Source organism: Pseudochaenichthys georgianus, chromosome 7, assembly GCF_902827115.2.
Source record: "Pseudochaenichthys georgianus chromosome 7, fPseGeo1.2, whole genome shotgun sequence".
NCBI lineage: Eukaryota > Metazoa > Chordata > Actinopteri > Perciformes > Channichthyidae > Pseudochaenichthys > Pseudochaenichthys georgianus.
Window position 1 is genome coordinate 26,227,417 of NC_047509.1, and position 16,223 is coordinate 26,243,639.

Sequence of the window (16,223 nt, forward strand, 5' to 3'; positions counted from 1 at the left end):
AGGGATAAGTATATTTCAATATTAAACATGACAAGGAGTCTCAAAGGATAAGAATATCATCCAGCCATATGTTTGGGACTCAATAAACCTGTGGTACATTTATTTTTAAATGACGCCCATAACAGTATGATCATGGTGTTTTAGTTCAGAATAAAGCAAGAACAGAGAGAGCAGAGTTAGGTATAAAGTCCATGTCCTCCCAATAGAAACAGCTTCAAATCAAAAGCTGTTTGCAATATTTCAATCTTTACACTTCTAAATCTGGCAGAGCTGGTGTATGGCTGCTGGTTTTGGCCCCCTATCTGTAACCTTTGCCAGGGGGGTCCGATTCTCACCGAAATCACACTGGTAAGAGTTATTCCCCTCTACCTTGAGCAAACTAAAGCAATTTACTCTGGATTCATGTTGTATGCAAGGGTAGGGGGGCTTCTTCTAAATATTAAAAAGTAACTTCAACCACTTTCCTCCTCCTTATCTGCGTCTGTTTTTAAAGACAAATCTGGATTTAGATGTTAAAAGTCAATGAGGGACATACGTGTTACATCGTACGTGTCTGCAGAAAGACAGATAGGGACCTGGATGTGTGTGTGTTGTGTACACTGTGCTCTGCTGTCATACATGAACGCCATGCTGTGGGACTGCTCATCATCCTGCCACTGCTGATCAAAGACATTGCTGTCAAAGACATTGCTGTCAAACACACTGTTGCACACACACACACACACACACACACACACACACACACACACACACACACACACACACACACACACACACACACACACACACACACACACACACACACACACTAAATGTGGTTACAGAAGCACTAATCAGGCTTTCAAAGTGACAGCTGCACTGCCAACAGATGGATGTGTTCCATCAGAGTTCCTGATTGTGTATTTTTACCTTGGAAAAAGATCTGTATCTGACTTTGTTCCATGCAGGTGGGCAGGATGACATCAAACACTCTCATCACACATAAAACTGACATTTTATTTTTTGAAAGCATCCAGCCCAGTTTATACGTCTTTCACTACACAGTCATTGCTGAATTTAGTGGCTGCTAAACCAACAATAATGTACCGGTTATGAAGAAACACATGCAGAGACCAGTAACATTCATTTGACCATCAGTGCGTTCTAACAGGCGGTAATGATGTCATCACAAGTTTATATATCTAAAATGTCACACTTGCAGAAGGAATACAAACATACAGCATTTTAAGCATCAGATTTAGACTATCGCATTGACATTAAAAGAAAACTTAAAAGCGTTCGTTGCTTTGAGCCACTTATATTACTTTTCCGCTGATCATTTATGGATGCATGAGGTTTCAGATATCTTGTGTATTATTTTTCCAATCTGTTCCAGGCAGCTACTCGTCTCCATATTGTTTTGGGCATTAGCCTGACACCTGAAGCTTATTTGCATAATTTACTTCAGCTTTTTTGAGTCTAATAACTGATTTTAATTTGTTAGTTGAATTGAAACCAACAGATGGCTGACATTTTTATTTTTATTTGTATTGGCTAAACAATGCAATACCATATGTTTGGTGCAGTGTGCATGTCTGTCTTATCTGTCGTGTAATAATGTAGAAATACTACATGGTAAACTTTTTCAATATTCTTATGTGCACTCATGATGCGTTCACTGACCCTCTTGGTGGAATTCACCAGAGGTACAGACACACTAAAGGGTTACAGATCCTGATCTAGGGTACAATTCAGCTTCCACCTGCTGAGAAGGGAGGGAGTGAATCTGACCCCAGATCAGGCATTTCAATCTGGTCATTGAGAGGAGACAAGCGAGAGATTCAGAACTCAGGTCCCTCCTTCTTCAGGTTTTTGTAGTCTGTGGTAATGGCCACAAACTGGGGAAGAATCAAAAGTAAAAATCAGTGGGAGGGGAAACTTGATGCAGATATTTCACATGCAAACAGAGATGTATAAATCAAATCACAGTCCGAACATCTGTGTGCTGGTTTACCTTGTACTGGTATGTGGGATCAAGATTATTCCACGGCTCAGGGTTGCTGGTCTTGTTCCAGCTAAACACACAAACACACAGACAGAACTGGGATAAGTTACAGGTTCTTTGGAAACTGAGATACACAAATACAGCTTTTTTCAGACCTAAGACACACTAATATTCAGTCAAAAGTGATGTGATAACCCTGAGAGCTGCTATATTTCATCCTTGCTTTAATAGATTACACACAAGAAATGATATGACTCAATCCCAGCACACAGTTTGAGCTTTAAACCTGCTTTGGCAACACCATGAGATCTTTAAAGCTCATCAAGTAAAGAAGAACTGCTGGAAAGAAATAATGGAAGACAAGAAGTGCATCATCCTGTGAGCACTTAGTTGCAGTTATTGGAACATCATTATGGACAAATAAACAGTTTGAATAGCAGCAGGAGGAGAGGAAGTTGAAGAAAGAGGAGGAATAAAAGCAAGCGGGAATCTCTGTAGTCCTTCACATCATAAAAGAAATCCCTCTGCTCAGTTAGAGTGCAAACGTTTTCATCAACACATTCATGAAATTAGCATTTCAGGATGAAAGTCTGAGAGGAAGGACGTCTAAAATCCATGATTGACTTCTTATCTATAGCCATCCTGTCACCACTCTGTAGGGAGTCCTAAATGCTTCTCTGGAGTTTGTTGTCTTATTGTTTCTTAAATAATGTGAACATTTGCTTAACAGATGTTTAAACCAGAGGAAACACACACATAAAAGGATAAAAATATCTAATATATAAAAAGCAGATTCCTAGCAGCCTCAAGGTGATGCATTTGTTTATAAAGATGGAACAATCTATTGTAGATAGCCAATCTTCAGTATTGACTATATAATGATGATACTGTTATTGAAACGTTTGTAATCCAAAACACCATGTTCTGACAACTTTTTCTTTTGCATATTAGAAGAGGTTCTTACGTGACATGCGGCCCTTTGGCCAACCGTATCAGATACATCGACGCCCCGCCCATTCCCAAACAGATGAAGAAGAACTGGGGGATGAGCTGCAGACACAGAGAGACATGATCAAAACATTAGCCTATTCCGTGTTGTCTTTTTCATCATACCTAATTGGTGACTTCTGAATCTCAAGTTATATTGTGCTGCTTATAAATGACAACACAACTTGTTAACAGAGCAATTCTATTATCCATATTTACAGTAAATTGTTTAAAGAAAAGTTAAACCGAGACCATTCTTTGTAAAAATGATCCCAATTTCACAATGCACAGATGATATCTCTCTGATAGAATCACTACAAAAACATGTTGTGGTTTTACATACGAAATAGCTATTCGTCGACAGAACCAGGTCACCCCAGACTGCAGTCTTTACGCTGATATATGATAAATGTTGCTTTAGCCTTTTAAAACATTTAGTAACTCCATGTTAAATGACTGTTGTGTTAGCTGCTCCTTTTACTTTAGAGGACACTGTGCGTTACACTAAGTTAATGTGCTTCACTTGCATTAGCGACTTACTGTTGATCTGTCACTGGTGCTAGTCATTAAAGTAGAATCATGTCTGCCAGAAACCAAGCCGGTATATACATTTATTTATTATTAAAAATTCCTTTTCACCCTTGCATCAGCCTCAGTCAGTGTCAGCCTCATACATGCTGTCACTGTGTTAGCTGACTGTCTTGGTGAGTATGCAAATATAAAAGCACAATCTGAATTTTGAAAGGTGCTGATGCAGATTTTTTCGAAGTCACTGTACTTATTCAACTGAGAGAAACCCGTATGAATCCCAGGCCAACTTGTTTTTTTATAGAGGGTCGGAAGTTTAAGTGGTGAGAATGGAAACATAAACCAGTTCATAGGTCAATTGATTTGGACCCTCCGCAGAAACAGTGGATTTTCCCATGTTCATTGAGAGTAAAAAACACAAACAAAAACAGGGACCAACCAGTTTGAAGTCACCTATGGCCTGTGGCCAATCAGAATGCAGCTCTGGATTAATGCCACTCTGATCCAGGTGGCTCCAATCTCCTCTCATTTGGAGCTAACTGGCAGCCAATTGCATTTGACAACAAATCAAACCCACTTGGTGAAGTTCATGAACAGAACAAGGTCACATTCCCATCAAAGGAACTCATTACATTTAAAGCAGGGCAATTAGATTACGGACATATAAAAGGGGGTCCATCAGATTATTGCAATGATTTAAACAGATAAAGAAAAAAACAAGAGAAGTAGTGTCACGTTGTGTTGGCTCAATTACAGCCTTAATGGTAACCTTTTTTACTTAACTCACATAAAACCCCTGAACACAGCATGCAGACATAACATAACAGAAAACTGTGTGTGCAGAAAGACAAGTGAACACTGATTCCTCCAAAATCACATGATCATGTTGACAGGCGAGGGAACCCTGCTATCGGCACACACAGCACAATTGACACAAGGAAATGTATTGGGAGTTAAGAAAATAGGCTCTATGACAACTACCATCAATATATACCAGAGCGAATATTAACTGACTCCCATTTCACTATAAGTGATTTCATATTTATTCTCCACAAGGTTTTTTACAAGTTGGAAATGTCTTTGCTGAAGCGGCTGAGATTTAGGCTGTTGTTGGACCCGATGCATGCTTTATTTTTCACCTCCTGTCTGCAGATTATAGTCACTCAACTCTAGGATTAACGGCTGCCATGCTTCTGCTCGGGCACCCTGTGTCAACTGGAGAAACCTGCTGACACACAGCAGTGTGTGGTGTGTGTGTGTGTGTGTGTGTGTGTGTGTGTGTGTGTGTGTGTGTGTGTGTGTGTGTGTGTGTGTGTGTGTGTGTGCGTGCGTGCGTGCGTGCGTGCGTGCGTGCGTGCGTGCGTGCGTGCGTGCGTGCGTGCGTGCGTGCGTGTGTGTGTGTGTGATGGTGATGGAGACTAACAGGGTACATTCACTCAAGTGCTGTGCCTGAGTAAACCTCTGAGTTACTTCTGCTTGGTTTTACTGTTTCCATTTTATGCAACTTCTGCTACATCTCAGGGGAATATATAGTACTTTTAATATAAGGTACTTTTTAACTTCAATACAGATCTTTGACAGCAGCAGGAACAGAATATCTTTCAACATTTTGGATCACCTCAACCAAACAGTAATTTCTTCTTCATACTTTACACATGGTTTCATATAAATAACTGTTTGGGGCCCCAACAGGTACAATAATGCAATGTTTCATTCAAAAAAAGAAATAGAAAAAGGCATAGATGATTATACTATAAATCTTTTTAGCAGAACTAAATCTCCTGACCCTTATATTAGAAACTACTGTACTACCATACCAGTATACAAGTCAAATGCTGATTCAGTATAATGTCTATAATGTCAATATAATATGTCTTGTCAATCACAAAGGAACGTTTTTTCTACAAGTGCTTACCGAATATAAGTTACATTTTGCGGATTAAACTTCTGCTATTATGTACGACTTTTACTTGAAAAGTATATTGACATCGGAGAGAGAGAACCAGCCATGGATTTGATAATGCAACAAAACACTTATTACTGTCAGCTAAAGATTTGCTGCAACACGACTGAATGATCATCAAGTCTTTCTTTAACTCTGACTGCCTGTCTAACTGCTGTCCCAAACCTGCCTCGATCTGTCTGCCACTGAAATTATTCAGTTATTCTGATGATTACTTACACAAGTGAAACTATATTTTTGGAGTTGTGAGTGATTTTGGACACAGTCAATGTAGCAGCCATCTGTCTCACCTTCTGTCTGTCTGTCTGTCTTAAACTACCCGACAATCTCTCTCCGTCTCACTTGATCGAGGAGTTTTGATGGAGTCCCAGAGGGATGTGTTCCCTGCTGCTCCTCTCTGCCTGTCTGTCTCTCAGCCTGTCTGTCTGTCAGGATGATAGACGGCATCACGGAGTCTCTCAGAGATTTCCTCCCTGCAGCGTCCCTCTCCCTCTCCTGGGAGGCACATGACGAGAAGTTCAAACTCTGTCACTTGGCTCTCTGACAGCAGAGCTGGTTAAAAAACATGCAGAAATAATCCAATCCCCTGTAGGGACAACTGATATGTTCACATTTATTTTAATGCCAACCGCTCATTTCCTACATGGTTAGATATTGTCAGTTTAGATTGAGGAAGGTTTCTAAAAGTCATGGAAGTCTTAAGCCTCTCTCAGTTTGGCTAGATTTTAAATGAGCCCCACTGGAGGAACTTAACCTGTTCACTTAGTTAAAATAAGATGATGTGAGACTAAATTAGACTGCTGATCGCTTCAATCATTTGCAAACACTCTAAAAACCTTGCGGACAATCATTTGTTGAGTTTCATTGACTAAAGCTGGAACATGTGCAAAAAGTTAACACTTGAACATACCGAATATTTTTGCCTTATTCATTGGGCATTCATGTTCAATGAGGCATTATGTTAACCCTTTCATGCATAGAAGCTACTACAGTGGACAGCTTTTCAAAAGGTGTTTTCTTGTATATGCATGGATTTTGATGGCATAGTTGCACCATCAGCCACTACATAGGACCCTATTGCATCATCCCATACACTGCCACTCAGTGGAAAGTCAATGCAAGTTCATGATACATTTCTCTAAAGTCTAAACCAAGATGGACGACAGAAAGCCAGATGGACCGAATCACTCATTGATATCTTGCCAATCCTTTTATGGAAAGCACTCCCTGCAGGTATAACAATGTTGGTGACATCAAGTAACAACTAAGGAATCATATAATTCATTAATTGTCAAAGTATTGATTTTATGTTTGCAGGAAATTGGAAACCTGTCCACTAAAGTGGATGTCATGCATCACTGGCTATTTCAACTAAAATGCATACTGTTACTGGTACTGTTGTTCTTGAAAATACTTCATTTGCAATATCTTTTTGGGCTTTAGATCAATATACTTAAGATATTATAATGTATTTTTAAGTTTGCACATCTTTATTTATAATTTTTTCCAAATGTACATGTCTTCAGTTCAAGCTTTAACGCATACACCTGAGTGGACATATAAAACATTTTTTTTAACTAGATAAAAATAAACTAAAGATAAAATCTTGTTTGTAATGCCCCAAGAGCAATAAAAACAGTTGGTAAAAAAATCCTGAGTGAGGTTTTCATAATTCATGCATGAAAGGGTTTTAATCAATACATGCATTTTAAGATGACGTGATATTATTTATATTAAAATGCTATCCTACCATACAGACATACGTCACATTTTGGTTCATAAGCTTTTTATGCATTTTAAAGCCTAAACACTGATGGATCTGCAAATTAGCTTCACAGCCTATTATCGCATTACAATGACTTTGCCATGAATAAATCACTGTTTATCTCTAATGGTACAGTTACATAAGGGAAAGGGGCATGAATAAAAGCCAAAGTACTTCTAACCTAAAGATGATAACCAGGCGTTCATGTGAATAAGGTTTTCAATGTTTTTTTACAAGCAAAATTCTGGAGAATTAAGCATTAAGAGTTTGTTGTTCATTGCAGCTCGAACTCAAACTTTAACTTACATTTTTTTGGATATGATGGATATGAAAACAGGTAAAGAAAAAAGTAAATAAATAACTATTACTCACGCCAGGGTGCCTCTTAGCATGCTCCATTGCTGTCCGAAATATCATTGCTCCAGTTTAGAGAGAAGTAGGAACAATGCTTGGAATATAATGAGTTTCAGGCCCTTGTTATCAAAAAGCAGCCGTGCACAGACAGCATTTAGACCTGTTGCTCTCTGTGTGTGGAGGGAGGAGGAGGAGGAGGAGGAGGAGGAGGAGGAGGAGGAGGAGGAGGAGGAGGAGGAGGAGGAGGAGGAGGAGGAGGAGGAGGAGGAGGTCATTTACATCTGATCACAGCTACTTCTGCTCCCTCGTTGGGGTGGTCACACCGGACACTGTGAGACAGTTTATATTCAAATGATAAGGTTTCACCCTAAATGTGTATTAAATATACAGGTCAGAGACATTTGGTGCTCATGTCAGGGTGTCCTATCAGAAGAAGGTTTGTGAGCTCCTGCAGAGATAAAAAGGGAATCATTTTGGCCCTCATTTCCTTCACCGTATAGTTTAAAGACGTGTTCCTTTGGGAGCTGACGGAGGAAATGGAAAAGCATACAAACACTGTGTCCTTTCAACGGCCACTGGGGAACATCTATAGTCTATTAACCTCCTCAGCTGACCTCATCATATCAGGAAAGATGCATTCAGTGAACGTCCAAAACAACACAGTTCAGCGGACAGCTGCTGCCTTAAAGAGAAGATCCGGGAATGAGGCTCATGGATATTGAAATGGGGATGTAATTGAAGCATATATTTTAAATAATTTCTAAGAGAAAAATTAAACTGTAACACAGACTTGTTTCATACGGCAGATTCTCCTGGCTGATTATTTTTGGCGACTGAATTTAGGGACACTCGAACGGATAATTATGTTCCACAATCACTGTGTTTGTGCCTTTTTATTAAGGACTCTTACAAAAAGGTCAATCAGCACAGGGACTGACCAAGATAAACATTGAGGGTTTGGAAACATGGCAACTCAGCTTGTTGATGCAAAATAAGTCTTACAGTCTCACTCACACACACACACACACACACACACACACACACACACACACACACACACACACACACACACACACACACACACACACACACACACACACACACACACACACACACACACACACACACACACACACATCCTTTCAGGAAAAAGACATACATCCATAATGAAGTGGCTCTTTTTTTTAAATTACTATGAGATCTGCATTAAATAAAATGGAAACGTCCACCTTTAGTTCAAATAAGATAATGATCATTTGCAAGAAGAAGGGGTTTTTTCCTAGCAGCAGAGATTTTTTTATAATGACTTCATTAGCCTTAGACGAGGTATCTGCAGATCCCAGTGTGAGACAAGGCCATGTGTAGAAACAGTATTCACATCCTTTGCAAATGAGCTCCTGGAAGTGTCCTCAAAGCCTTCAATCAGCCTCCACCATGTCTGTGTGTGTGAATTAAAACCATGTAACAGGTGCTCTAATCATGGGACGATTCATATCATTTGTGCAGATTCAACCAGAGTTTTAAAGAGTCACTTCATCCAAAGTCTACCCTTTCAGTATGACACATCTGCTGTGGGCTTGACAGGTTGGTTTAAAAGTGACTTGCAAAGGATTTCAATATGACATGTTCCCACAGTGGGAAAAATAAAGTGTTAAAACATTCAGAGAAACTTCTCAAACTGCTACTGTGACATTCACTTTTCCTCTCTAACCAAAATGCGTGATATTAAAAATCATCCTTTTCAAACAAATATGATAAAGAAACCTCTAGCAATGGAGGTGAAAGTTCCTGATTATTCTATGGATATTTTCATACCACTGTGAAAACCTCTGTCCTCTGTGAAGAATACAGACTCTTATTCAAGAATGTGGGAGTGTTTTACTCAATTTCGAGTGGAGTAGCCCTTAAAGAGGAATATCTGTTAACAATAAAACAAATAAACATGTGGTCAGTTATAATACAGAAATAGATAAAACTACCCTAAAGTGTATATAAAACACTTTAAATTAGCTCCTGCTTACTTGATAGGTACTTTGTTATTTACTTGTCACTATTTACTTTTCATATTCAAACTATATTTTGTTAATAAAACGTTGTAATACTTTAGTAAACATTTTATATTCAGGACATTATTCACTCTTATTTGTTATAGCTTGACATTTACATGAGAATATCTTCTAAATACACTAAACAAAAATATAACTGCAACACTTTTGTTTTTGCTCCCATTTTTCATGAGATGAACTCAAATATCTAAAACATTTTCTTTATACACAAAATAACCATTTCTCTCAAATATTGTTCACAAATCTGAAAAAATCTGTGATAGTGAGCACTTCTCCTTTGCAGAGATAATCCATCCCACCTCACAGGTGTGGCATATCAAGATGCTGATTAGACTGTCACGATTCTCATGTTATGTCACGTTTGTAGTTTTGTCTGTGTTGGTGTTTTTCTTGTCTTTGGGTTTTATTGTGTAAAGTGTTCACCCCCATTTCCTGCCTGTCTGCTTTCTGTCTGTTTCCCTCCCTGATTACCCGATTGTGTTCACCTGTTGTCCTTGTGTTTCTCCTCCCCTGCCCAGCTGTGTCTTGTTCTGTGATTACCCTTCTGTGTATTTAGTCTTCCCCTGTGTTCCATGTCGGTTCATTGTTTCCCCTCCATGTTATTCCACGGTCTGTGTTCCTTGCGCTGCTCGTTGGTGTTGGATATTTTGGATTCTGCCTTGTTTTGCCACAGCTTTAATTTATTTAATAAAGCTCGCTTTTCGTTATTCTGCATTTGAGTCCTACCTGCTTCACCCATTCTTAACAGAATGAACCGACCAAATTTGGACTCAGCAGATTTCAATGTTTTGGCCCCACAGGCGGAATGTCTTGGGTATTCTCTGGAGTACATTTTTTACACCTGGAAGAACGCCTCATCTAGATGGGGTAAAGAGGCTGCTTTGAAGGTTGCTCGCAAGCCCTGGCTCAGGAGCTTGTTGCCGGAGTGGCTACAAACCTTTTCAAGTAGCCCTGAAGAATTGGCACAAGCTTCTAACCCTTTCCTGGGATCCGACTACTGTCCTGTTGAAGGTCCACAGAGTCTCCAAAAAGCCTCTAGGAGACGCAGGGCCAGGATTCCAGCCCGTGCTCCAACAGCCATGATCCCGGCTTCAGTTCCGGTTTCCACAGCCATGGATCCATGCACCAGTACCGGCCCGCAGAGCTATGTTTCCTTGCTCGATTACCTGGCCCACACAGCCATGGTCCAGGCCTCTGTTCCGGTTCCAGCGGCTCCAGTTCCAACCTCAGACCTTTTCTCAGGAACCCGTCTGGCGCTTGGAGGTCCACGGAGCCTCCAAAAGGTCTCTGGAAGATGCAAGGCCAGGATTCCAGCCCGTACTCCAGCGGCTCCGGCTCCAGTGCCGGTCCCAGCAGCCATGGTTCCGGCCCCAGTCCTGGTCCCAGCTGCCATAGTCCCTTCTCTAGTCCCTTCTCTAGTCCCTACTCAATTCCTTTCTCAAGTCCTTTCTCAAGTCCCTCCTCTAGTCACTTCCCTAGTCCCTTCTCCAGTCCCCCTTTTAGTCACCTCTCTAGTCCCTTCCCAAGTCCCTTCTCTAGTCCCTTCTCTAGTCCCATCTCCAGTTCCCTCTCGAGTCCCCTCTCCAGTCACCTCTCGAGTTCCATCTCTAGTTCCTACTCAAGTCCCGCCTCTAGTCAATTCCCTAGTCCCATCTCTAGTCCCTCCTCTAGTCACCTCTCCAGTCCCCTCTCGAGTTCCCTGCTCTAGTCCCTGCTCTAGTCCCTCCTTTAGTCCCTCTTCTAGTCCCCTCTCGAGTCCCCTCTCTAGTTCCCCTCTCGAGTCCCCTCTTGAGTTCCCTCCTCTAGTCCCTCCTCTTGTTCCTCCTCTAGTCTCTCCTCTAGTCCCCTCTGGAGTTCCGTCTCTAGTTCCCCTCTCGAGTCACGTCTCAAGTCCCTACCCAATGTCCTGGTCCGTTGGAGGTTCCGCTGGGGGTCCTGCCAACTCCATGTCCTGTCCCGTTGGAGGCCCCGTCGACTACTTCTCTGCCGGGGGTCCTACCAATCGTATGTCTGTCCCGTTGGAGGTCCCGCCGTCTACTCTCCTGCCGGGGGTCCTGCCAGCTTCTTGTCCTGTCTCGTTGGAGGTCCCGCCGTCTACTCTCCTGCCGGGGGTCCTGCCAATCCTATGTCCCGTGCCGTTGGAGGCCCCGCCGACTACTCTCCTGCCGGGGGTCCTGCCAAACCTTTGTCCCGTCCCGTTGGAGGTCCCGCCGTCTGCTCTCCTGCCGGGGGTCCTGCCAGCTCCTTGTCCCATCTCGTTGGAGGTCCCACCGACTGCTCTCCTGCCGGGGGTCCTGCCAACCCTTTGTCCTGTGCCGTTGGAGGCCCCGCTGACTGCTCTTCTGCCGGCGGTCCTACCAGCTCCTTGTCCTGTCCCGTTGGAGGTCCCGTCGACTACTGTCCTGCCGGGGGTCCTGGCAACTACTCTCCTGCCGGGGGTCCTGCCAATCCTATGTCCTGTGCCGTTGGAGGCCCCGCCAACTACTCTCCTGCCGGGGGTCCTGCCAACCCTTTGTCCCGTCCCGTTGGAGGTCCCGCCGCCTGCTCTCCTGCCGGGGGTCCTGCCAGCTCCTTGTCCCATCTCGTTGGAGGTCCCACCGACTGCTCTCCTGCCGGGGGTCCTGCCAACCCTTTGTCCTGTGCCGTTGGAGGCCCCGCCCACTGCTCTTCTGCCGGGGGTCCTGCCAGCTCCTTGTCCTGTCCCGTTGGAGGTCCCGCCGACTACTCTCCTGCCGGGGGTCCTGCCAGCTCCTTGTCCTGTCCCGTTGGAGGTCCCGCCGACTACTCTCCTGCCGGGGGTCCTGCCAACTACTCTTCTGCCGGGGGTCCTGCCAACCCTATGTCCTGTGCCGTTGGAGGTCCTGCTGACTGCTCTCCTGCCGGGGGTCCTGCCAATCCTATGTCCTGTTCCTCTGGGGGTCCCGCCGACAACTCTTCTGCCGGGGGTCCTGCCAACCCCTTGTCCTGTTCCGTTGGAGGCCCCACCATCACCTGTCTCACCGGGGGTCCTGCCAACTACTGGTCCTCTTCCTTGGGGGATCCTGCCGAAGCCTGTCCCACTGGCTCCGGTTCCTGTTCGGCCGACACTCTACCATAAGCCGTCTCCAAAGGCGTTTCAGAGAATTTGGCAGTACATCCAACCGGCCTCACAACCGCAGACCACGTGTAACCACACCAGCCTAGGACCTCCACATCCAGCATGTTCACCTCCAAGATCGTCTGAGACCAGCCACTCGGACAGCTGCTGCAACAATCGGTTTGCATAACCAAAGAATTTCTGCACAAACTGTCAGAAACCGCCTCACTGAAGCTCATCAGCATGCTCGTCGTCCTCATCGGGGTCTCGACCTAATTCCGGTTCGTCGTCGTAACCGACTTGTGTGGGCAAATGCTCACATTCGATGGCGTCTGGCACGTTGGAGAGGTGTTCTCTTCACAGATGAATCCCGGTTTTCACTGTTCAGGGCAGATGGCAGACAGCGTGTGTGGCGTTGTGTGGGTGAGCGGTTTTCTGATGTCAATGTTGTGAATCGAGTGGCCCATGGTGGTGGTGGGGTTATGGTATGGGCAGGCGTATATTATTACATTGCATTTAGCTGACGCTTTTCTCCAAAGCGACTTACAATAAGTACATTCGACCAGGAAGACACAACCTTGAAGAAAACAGAATCATATAAGTACATCAGGTTTCATAGAGCCAAGTATTTCAAGTGCTACTTAACTGGCTATAGATAAGCCAGTCCTTTATTAGTATATAAGTGCTCTGTTAACAGTTATTTGTTAGTAATTCTATCGCTCGAGGTGGAGTCGAAAGAGATGAGTTTTCAGTCTGCGCCGGAAGGTGTGTAAGCTTTCTGCCGTCCTGTTGTCAATGGGGAGCTCATTCCACCATTTTGGAGCCAGGATAGCAAACCCACGTGTTTTTGCTGATGGGAACTTGGGTCCCCCTCGCAGCGAGGGTGCAGCGAGTTGTTTGGCTGATGCAGAGCGTAGAGCACGCGCTGGGGTGTACGGTTTAACCATGTCCTGGATGTAGGAAGGGCCAGATCCATTTTCAGCATGGTACGCAAGTACCAGTGTCTTGAAGTGAATTCTAGCAGTTACCGGAAGCCAATGAAGGGAGCGGAGGAGCGGCGTGGTGTGGGAAAATTTAGGAAGGTTGAAGACCAGACGAGCCGCTGCATTCTGGATGAGCTGCAGAGGTCGGATGGCACATGCAGGTAGACCAGCCAGGAGGGAGTTGCAGTAGTCTAGGCGTGAGGTGATGAAAGCCTGGACCAGAAGCTGGGTCGCTTTCTGGGTCAGCTGGGGACGTATCTTCCTGATGTTGTAAAGCGTGTATCTGCAGCAACGGGTTGTAGCAGCGATGTTTGCAGTGAAGGACAGGTTGTTATCTAGGATCACACCCAGATTCCTTGCAGTCTGAGTTGGGGAAACAACAGAGGTGCCGATGTTGATAGTCAGGTCAAGAGTGGGACAATCTTTTCCCGGAAGGAAAAGCAGTTGATGAGCGGACATCCACTGAGAGATGTCAGCTAAACAAGCAGAGATGCGTGCGACGACCTGGGTCTCTGAGCGGGGAAAGGACAGAATTAATTGGGTGTCGTCAGCGTAGCAGTGGTATGAAAAACCATGCGGGCTAATGACAGATCCGAGCGAGTTTGTGTACAGGGAGAAGAGGAGGGGACCAAGAACAGAGCCCTGAGGGACCCCTGTAGTTAATTGACAAGGGTCGGACTCGGATCCTCTCCAAGTTACCCTGTAGGTACGGTCTTTGAGGTATGAGGTGAGGAGGGAAAGTGCAGAGCCTGAAACTCCAAGTTCTTGGAGAGTGCGAAGGAGGATCTGATGGTTCACCGTGTTCTGTGTTATGGACGACGAACACAGGTGCATTTTATTGATGGCATTGTGAATGCACATAGATACCGTGACAAGATCCTGAGGCCCATTGTTGTGCCATTCATCCACGACCATCACCTCATGCTGCAGCATGATAATGCACGGCCCCATGTTGCAAGGATCTGTACACAATTCCTGGAGGCTGAAAACATCCCAGTTCTTGCATGGCCAGAATACTCACCGGACATGTCACCCATTGAGCATGTTTGGTATGCTCTGGATCATCGTATACGACAGCGTGTTCCAGTTCCTGCCAATATCCAGCAACTTCGCACAGCCATTGAAGAGGAGTGGACCAACATTCCACAGGCCACAATCAACAACCTGATCAACTCTATGCGAAGGAGATGTGTTGCACTGCGTGAGGCAAATGGTGGTCACACCAGATACTGACTGGTTTTCGGACCCCCCCAGACCACCCCAATAAAGCAAAACTGCACGTTTCAGAGTGGCCTTTTATTGTGGCCAGCCTAAGGCACACCTGTGCAATAATCATGCTGTCTAATCAGCATCTTGATATGCCACACCTGTGAGGTGGGATGGATTATCTCGGCAAAGGAGAAGTGCTCACTATCACAGATCTTTTCAGATTTGGGAACAATATTTGAGAGAAATGGTTATTTTGTGTATGTAGAAAATGTTTTAGATCTTTGAGTTCATCTCATGAAAAATGGGAGCAAAAACAAAAGTCTTGCATTTATAATTTTGTTCAGTGTACTTCTTTAATCACGGCTCGCATTTAGGTGCATTACTGTACAGCAAAAAAGTAACAATTCAACCCCTAATATACATTTAAAAATTGAAAAGAAAGTTGAATGCCACTTGCTTTACCAGGAAGACAATAATAATAATATATCAATTTTATATAGCGCTTTTCTGAACCCAAAGACGCTTTACATTTGGGAGAGAGGGTAGACAAACAAAACAAAAACAAAGACAGAACCAAAAAGAAACAAAACACAACAGAAAAGCAGTCAGGAGGAAGTTGATTGAGAGGGGGGGGGGCTTATGGATAGAGAGTTGAAGAGGTGGGTTTTGAGGCGGGACTGGAACAGGGTGAGGGACGCAGACTCACGGAGGTCTTGGGGGAGGGAGTTCCAGAGCTTCGGGGCTGCCACAGAGAAGGCTCTGTCCCCGAAGCTCCGGAGTTTGGCCTTGGGGATTGAAAGCAAACCGGCTGAGGAGGATCTGAGGGACCGGGGTGGTTGGTAGAGGGTGAGGAGGTCAGTGAGGTAGGGGGGGGCCAGATGGTGCAGGGCTTTGTAAGTGAGGACCAGGAGTTTGTAGTGGATGCGGTGTGAAACGGGGAGCCAGTGGAGTTCTTTGAGGCCCGGGGTGATATGATGCCATGATTTGGTGTGGGTGAGGAGTCTGGCGGCTGCGTTCTGGACACGCTGGAGTCTATTGAGGGAGGTGGAGCTGATGCCGTAGAGGAGGGAGTTGCAATAGTCAAGGCGGGAGGAGATGAAGTCGCTCAGCTGCAGGGCGGGTGAGAGAGGGACAGAGTTTGGCAATATTGCGGAGGTGAAAAAATGAGATTTTTACAACATGACGGATGTGGGGCTCGAGGGAGAGGGTGGGGTCAAATATCACGCCAAGGTTGCGTGCCTGGGTGGAGGGGGAAACAGGGGTGCCATCAATGGTGACTGTCAGGTTGGGGGTTTTGCTGAGGGTGGA

At 44.4% G+C, this 16,223-nt stretch overlaps 1 protein-coding gene across 1 annotated transcript; it reads right to left on the minus strand.

The window, feature by feature from the left end:
• Positions 1-982: 982 nt before the first annotated feature.
• ndufa4l2a (NDUFA4 mitochondrial complex associated like 2a) lies at positions 983-7,755 on the minus strand. Its single transcript, XM_034087381.2, has 4 exons — positions 7,600-7,755; positions 2,949-3,034; positions 1,994-2,054; positions 983-1,877 (listed from the first exon to the last, which is right to left on the minus strand). Exons 1-4 carry the CDS (start codon positions 7,642-7,644, stop codon positions 1,821-1,823), a joined length of 249 nt encoding a protein of 82 aa, XP_033943272.1. The 5' UTR covers positions 7,645-7,755; the 3' UTR covers positions 983-1,820.
• Positions 7,756-16,223: the final 8,468 nt, after the last annotated feature.